The 7,906-nt window shown below is 40.8% G+C and overlaps 1 protein-coding gene across 1 annotated transcript in view; it reads right to left on the bottom strand.

Moving 5' to 3' along the window:
* Positions 1-7,906, bottom strand: part of KDM5B (lysine demethylase 5B) — a 140,335-nt gene that overhangs the window by 31,469 nt on the left and 100,960 nt on the right. The window contains exons 19-20 of the mRNA XM_007941142.2: positions 7,133-7,488; positions 2,309-2,447 (exon numbers count right to left, since the gene is read on the bottom strand). Of these exons, the coding sequence (XP_007939333.1) occupies positions 2,309-2,447; positions 7,133-7,488 (495 nt within the window). The remainder of the gene's footprint in view (positions 1-2,308; positions 2,448-7,132; positions 7,489-7,906) is intronic.

Consider the following 7,906-nt stretch of genomic DNA (forward strand, 5'->3'; position numbering starts at 1 on the left):
TCTCTTGAGTGGTGCATTTAATCCATTAACATTCAGGGTAATTATTGGTTAAGTTTGAATTTGTTGCTGTCATTTTGTTATGTGGTTTTTCATGGTGTCCCTGGTTTCTTTGTTCCATATTATTTTCTGTGCTGAGCTCGTTATGTTTATAAATCATGTTATCATTTCCTTTGTTGCTGTTGTTTTAGTATATGCTGAACATTTGTGCTTACAATAGTAAATCTTAACACCACTAATTGTACTAATATGTCATCTGATGGGATGCAATATAAAGTGTCTAATATCAACTGATGCTTTGATTTATATTAGCCAATAATGTCCATCAAGACTTTGGAATCTCCCAATTTATAAGAAATAAAGGAGATAGAACACACTATAAAGAAACAACCAGACAAACCAGAAGGTAGGGTATACCACAAGATCTGTTCTGGACAAGGCCATGAAAAAAGGAGGGAGGAGAAAAGAAATCTGCTAGATTAAAAGAAACTTAAAGAGATATACCAATTAGATGCAATGTGTGGTCCTGGACTGATTAAACAACCATAAGAGACATGTTGGGGAAAATTATATAGACTGAGCACACTGACAGCCCACTACTTTTGCTATTTACTCCTGTCAGAGTTCTACTGGATACTTAAAATGAAAACAATGATTCACAAAGTACACGTTATTCCTATGGCTCAATTCAGAAATATGCTATGTGTAATGCAGAAACTGGGTATCTTAAAATAAATAATACCCCAAATAGAAATTGGTTTCTTGTTAGTCGAAATTCCCTATTAGTCCATATATCATAAAGATATGATGTTAAGTGAAGGCCAGGTTCTTATTTCAGGAATGGAGCAAAACTGTTTTTTTGCCCTTTATGTACACTGTTCAAAACACAGTACGCAGCAGAATATGTATTATAAAAGATGAAGAAAGTAAACCTATCCAGAACCCCATCCTCCTTTCTGATTTCACATGCTAGCCTATTCACATCAGTCATTTTACCTTCTGGACTGCTACCAATCATTGACTGAGTGAAAACAGGGACCACAGGGTATACTAAAACTTACCTAAGTCCAAAAAAGACTAACAGGTGTCTCCATCTTAAACTACCCTTAAGGAAGTTTTAGGAACGTAATAAATGTCTTCCTTGATTTTTCTTTGGTTAGCTGGGGTTACTCTTCGATTATATAATCTCCTCAAGCAATGTATCTTTCTCTTCCCTATTAACTAGAACAGATGGCCAGATGGTTTGTTGCAAGCATCTAGAACTGTCCTGTAAGGCATTTCTGGTTAACAACTGACCAATTACCACCAGGTAAAAGCACACGAATATTTAGAAAACCATAGTCTTTTATTCCTAGAATCTGATGGCTTCAACAAAACATAACAAATTTTTAAGTCACTTTAACTTAACCCATTAAATAATGTAAAGATATTTCGCATATGCTACTATTTTAAGACTTGTTGTTGTTTAATTTATGGGCCCTCCAGTTGGCCCCGACTCATAGTGACCCCTCCTTGGGTTTCTGAAGCGGTATCACTACGGAAGTAGATTGCCCAACCTTCCTTCCGAGGAGTGGCTGGTGGGTTTGAACCGCCAGCCTTCTCGTTAGCAGTCAAGTGCCTTAGCCACTACGCTACCAGAGCTCCTACTTTTAATAACAGTACAAGAGAATTCAATTTTTTTAAAACTTAGAAGCAAGTCAATGAATACTATTGTATTAGAGCAAAACCCATGCATCTAGCATAGGGACCCAAACACACAGTAACAATTCTCAAAGTATTTTCGTTTTATTTCTTTTTTCTTTTTTTTTTTTTTGCAGGGTTGTGGAGGTACTTTTGTTTAAGTCACTGCTTAGTGAAAATTCTGGGCCTTGGAACCTAGTTTGGCTATGTTCATATAACTAAACTCAATAAAATCTGTTACTCTTGATTTGTTTAAACTCCACCTGTTGACGAGACAACAAATCACCACCAATCATACTTATGAAGGATTAGAAACTACACCTTCTCTCACAACTTCTTATTTAGCTGTTTCTCCTCCTTCCCTAGCCAAACTTTGGTCTGAGAGGCTCCTGAACTCCCAGAAAAACTTAGGTCATTTTTCTAAGGTTGAAATATTTGAACCACTGGTCAGGACAATAGCTAGAAAGTACATATAAGTAAGGTTGGATAGAACTAGCAATCTGGACAACTCTAAAATATTAAATCTGTGTACTGAGATCCAACATATTATTTTTATAGCTTTTCAGTTACTGCTCTTTATTGATGCACTTACACATTCAGGACACTTAAAAAAAAAAAAAAAAAAACTAACCTGCAGGGCTTCTACATCCTGAAGCCAGTCTCTGGCTCTCTGCACTGAGTCTTTCAGCACTGCACCACTGGGCAGATATGCGGGGATCTCCTCAATCTCTTTTACTGCTGCAGAAAGGCTGCTCAGTGAATGTCGTGGTCTATGAAAATTAAACATAAAAACTACTTAGCATTTTATAAGATAATTCATTTTTCTTAGTTACTAGTAACCAGAAAAATCATTTCAAAGGAAACTCAGTATCACAAATAATTTCTTTTAAATGGCACAGACTACTAGATTACCAAATTAACTCATTTCAAAAGGCTGTGTAAGACTTAAAAGCATCAAGATCAAAAGAGCACATGACCCAATGAAGCATTTAAGTTCTGCTTATTCCTAATTTTGATGGAATAACCACAAGCTTTGTAGAAGGTAACTTGGTAATAATGTCATTAATGCTAAGATTAGATATACTGTCAAGATTAACACAGTTCCACGAAGAAAATTAAAACTCTCTGGGATATCTCTGCTCAATTATCACTATTTTTAGATTCTCAAAGAATCCATGTGATAGTTGGAGCTGTGTGTCAACTTGGCTGGACCATAATTCTGTGTGGTTTAAGCAATTGTGATGTGAGTTGCTCCAATGATGGGATCAAATGTGTATGTTTTGGCCAGCCAAGACATTGAAAGGGAGTTTCCCTAGGGGTGTGGCCTGCTTCCAGTATATTTATGGACATCCTGGGAAAAAAGATACTCTTCTGTGGATCAGGATCCTGCTCTGCTGCCCACAACTGCCCACGATCAAACAATCCACCAATCAGCTTGGAGATCTTGAATTTGTCATTCGTTGGAGTCAACAGCCAGTATACTGCCTGCCAACCTTGAGCTCCTTAGCACCTGAGCTGCATGAGCCAGGGAAAGCCTCCAGCTTTTCGTTTTATCCAAGAACTTTGGATTTGCCAGCTTCTCTAAGTGGGTGAGCCATGTTCCTAAGATAAATTTCCCTTTCTCTCTCTCTACATAAGCTTTACTGGTTTGGTTTCTCTAGAGAATCCAGTCTAACATGTTTGATCGTTTGAAATTGGTATCAAGAAAAAGGCATTGGCCAGATCAACAGCTGCATACCAAGTACCAGGAGATGTACTAATTTGCTCAAGCAATGAAACCACATCAGGAACAGCAGCTGCAATTGGAGTCACCACCTGATTAAGTTTACGATAATCTACTGTCATTCTCCAAGATCCATCTGTTTTTTGCACAGGCCAAATAGGTGAATTAAATGGGGATGTGGTGGGAATCACCACCCCTGCATCTTTCAACTCCTTGATGGTGGCAGTAATCTCTCCAACAGGTTCAGGCTACTGTGCAGGCTGCTCTGCCACTTGGCCCATATGACCCAGCTGATCCAATGGTGCTTGAAGTGTCTGTAGAGATAGAGATGCTGTGTTTGGAGTCTTTGGCAGGCAGGTCCCTGTTGGTGAGTAGCAACGCAGACACTTGGGATTTTGGAGCAAAGCCCTGCCATCCTCTGCAGATAACTACTCTCTTTTTGAGAAACAGCTTTTTGCTTGTTATTGGGTTTTAATAGAGACTGAACACCTAACCATGGGCTACCAAGTCACCATGAGGCCTGAGCTGCCCATCATGAACTGGGTGTTGTCTGAGCCACAGAGTCATAAAGTTGGACGTGCACAGCAGCACTCCATCATTAAACGGAAGTGGTATATCAGAGATCGGGCTCAAGCAGGACCTGAAGGCACAAATGAGGAAGTGGCCCAAATGCTGATGGTCTCCACTCCAGTCACATTACCTTCCCTCTCCCAGTCCGAACCTACTGCCTCATGAGGAGTTCCTTATGTTCAACTGACTGAGGAAGAGAAGACTCATGCCTGGTTTATAGATGGTTCTGCACGATATGCAGGCACCACTTGAAAGTGGACAGCAGCAGCACTGTAGCCCCTTTCTGGGACTTCCCTGAAGGACAGTGGTGACGGGAAATCTTCCCAATGGGCAAAACTTTAAGCCATGCATATGGTTATTCATTTTGCATGGAATAAGAAATGGCCAGATGTGCGATTATATACAGATTCATGGGCTGTGGCTAATAGCTTGGCTGGATGGTCTGGGACTTGGAAGGAGCATAATTGGAAAATTGGTGACAAGGATGTATGGGGAAGAAGTATGTGGACAGATCTCTCTGAATGGGCCAAAGGAGTAAAGATAGTTGAGTCTCATGTGACTGCCCACCAAAAGGTGACCTAGGCAGAGGAGGACTGTTAACAATCAGGTGGTTAGGATGACATGTTCAGTGGAAACCAGACAACCTCTTTCCCCAGCTACTCCTTATCATTGTTCAATGGGCTCATGAACAAAGTGGCCATGGTGGCAGGGATGGAGGTTATGCATGGGCTCAGCAACATGGACTCCCACTTACCAAGGCTGATTTGGTTACTGCCACTGCTGAGTGCCCAAACTGCCAGGAGCAGAGACCAACACTGACTCCATGATATGGAATCATTCCTCAGGGTGATCATCCAGCAATGTGGTGGCAGGTTGATTCCATTGGACCACTTCCATCATGGAAAGGACAGCGTTTTCTTCTTACCGTAATAGATACTTATTCTGGACATGGATTTGCCTTCCCTGCACACAATGCTTCTGCCAAAACTACCATCCATGGCCTTACAGAATGCCTTATCCACTGTCATGGGATCACACACAGCATTGCTTCAGATCAAGCACAAATGAAGTGAAGCAATGGTACTATGATCCTGGAATTCACTGGTCTTACTATGTTCCCCACCATCTTGAAGCAGCTGGCTTGATAGAACAATGGAATGGCCTACTGAAAACATAATTATGGCACCAGCTAGGTGGCAATACCTTGAAGGGATGGGGCAATGTTCTCCAGGAGGCTGTATATGCTCTATACCAGCATCCAATATATGGTTCTGTTTCTCCAATAGCCAGGATTCACGGGTCCAGGAACTAAGGGGTGGAAACGGGAGTGGTACCATTCACTATTACCCCTAGTGACCCACTCAAAAAATTTTTGCTTCCTGTCCCTGATACCTATGCTCTACAGGTCTGGAGATCTTAGTGCCAAAGGGAGGTACACTCCCACCTCGAAACACAATACTGATTGCACTGAACTGGAAATTAAGAATGCCACCCAGCCATTTTGGCTTCCTCATGCCTCTGGATCAACAGACAAACAAGGGCATTACTGTACTATCTGGTGTTATAGATCCTGATTACAAAAGGGAAATTGGATTGACATTACATAATGGAGGTAAAGAAGAATATGTCTGGAATACAGGAGATTCTTTAGGACATCTCTTAGTACTACCATGCCCTGTGATTAAAGTCTATGGAAAATTACAGCAAACCAATTCTTATATGACTACGATTGGCCCAGACCCTTCAGGAATGAAGGTTTGGGTCAGCCCATCAGGCAAAGAACCACAACCAGCTGAGGTGCTTGGTAAGGGCAAGGGAAATACAGAATGGGTGGTGGAAGAAGATAGTTCTGAATATCAGGTACGACCACGGGACCAGCTGCAGAAATGAAGACTGTGATTGTTATATTCCTTCACTGTATATGTGCAACAATTATTTTCTTCTGTTATGAACTGTGAAATGTAAATAAGGTTAATGCGTTTTGGTTGTACGTTTGTTAGTGTATCACGTTAGGCGCAAATATGACTTTATAATTGTCCTTATTTAGAGATTATGTATGGTTAAGAAGATGCATACAACTGCCAAGTTGACAAGAGGTGGACTGTGATAGTTGGAGCTGTGTGTCAAGTTGGCTGGACCACAATTCTGTGTGATTTAAGCAACTGTGATGTGGGTTGTTCCAATGATGGGATCAGAGGTATATGTTTTGAGCAGCCAATCTGTTGAAAGGGAATTTCCCTAGGGGTGTGGCCTGCTTCCAGTATATTTATGGACATCCTGTGAAAACAGATCCATCTTCTGTAGATTAGAATTCTGTTGTGCTGCCCACAACTGTCTGTGAGTGAACAAATCACCATTCGGCCTGGAGATCTGGGATTTGTCATTCGTTGGAGTCAACAGCCAGTATACTGCCTGCCAACCTTGAGCTCCTCAGCCCCTGCAGCTGTGTGAGTCAGGAAAAACCTCCAGCTTGACGTTTTATCCAAGAACTTTGGACTTGCCAGCTTCTATAAGTGTGGGAGCCATTTTCCTAAGATAAATTTCCCTTTCTCTCTCTCTCTGTAAGTTTTACTGGTTTTTTATCTCTAGAGAACCCAGTCTAACACAATCCATAACCTAGCTTTATTTTATGTTTTATGTTGTCAACTGGAACAATCAAGATATGATATGTCAGACAGAAAGCAAGATTTGGGAGAGGCTTCAGACACCCATCAGATAGAAGTTCTACTGTCACACAGGATTACCCTGACCCTAAATCAATTCAAAGGTACCCACAACAACAACATAATTTTACAAAACAGTGTGTATTTACTCTCAGACATGTTTTTCTTTTGATTCCTTGGGACATAAGTTATTAACTGTGGGTTTAAACAGTTCCTTTTATTTGTAAATGTTTTTCTTCTCTCAAAAATGGTATTATTTGGCCAGGGAAATTTCATTAAACCAATTCTAAAAAAGGCATATCCATGTGAATCATTCATTTCAATGAGCAAAATAAGGAAAAAATTAATATTTAGCCAAGTTCCAAAGCAGCCCCAATTAACTCAGCTATTTCTGCATGTACAAGGATATGTATAACTGCAAGTAAAGTTTACTGAAAACTTGCTATATGCCAATCACTGTGCTGTATGCTCAAAGGAGAGATGTGACTTGCTTTTTTACCTGGCCTTAAGAAGACTCTTGGCTTTGTCATCCCAGTGTTCTGACACCGTGAGCAGTTCTTGTAGCCGGGCCATGGCTTTCTCCACTGCTGAATATGGGGCCAGCCCCACCCCTAGGTCTATGAGACGTCTCATATCATCCAAAGTGAGGGAGTTGGGGTCTAGGTAAGCTTGCTGCACCTCTTCCAGCCAACGAGCCTGCTCCAGGCGGATACGCATTTCAGCAAGCTGTGGAAGTTCAACATCAAATTCAAAGCTGACGTCTAGTAAGTCCTGCAGATCAGCAGCACTGGGCATTTCCTCAGAGAGCAGTTTCTGGCTGTGCTGTTGGAAATCTTCTACACGATTCAAGAGATCCTACAAAACAAACGTTGCATCAAAACAGTAACTTCACTAATCAAATTCTTTCATATATAGAATCTTCAACACATATTCAGTGTGATCCTCTCTCACCTCATTTGATTTTAGGCAACAACCCAACTAACAGCAAAAATAAGTGACTATAACGGAGATCACATACCAATTGCAAAAACTAGTTGGGGGTCACAGTCAATGTAAAAATTTCCAACTTTATTTCTCCTCCGTGAGCCTATTATCTGCTTACACAACATGCTACAAAAAGTGTCGTTAACACTTCACCAAGGAGGATATTCAAGCAGCCAACAAACATATGAAGAAATGCTCACAATCATTAGCTATTAGAGAGATGCAAATCAAAACAACAATGAGATACCATCTTGCTCCAGCACTAGTATCAAAGTTCAACAAGACAGAA

The sequence above is a fragment of the Orycteropus afer genome, unplaced genomic scaffold, assembly GCF_000298275.1.
Source record: "Orycteropus afer afer isolate SDZICR_OR568_19922 unplaced genomic scaffold, OryAfe1.0 scaffold00075, whole genome shotgun sequence".
NCBI classification, from domain to species: Eukaryota; Metazoa; Chordata; class Mammalia; order Tubulidentata; family Orycteropodidae; genus Orycteropus; species Orycteropus afer.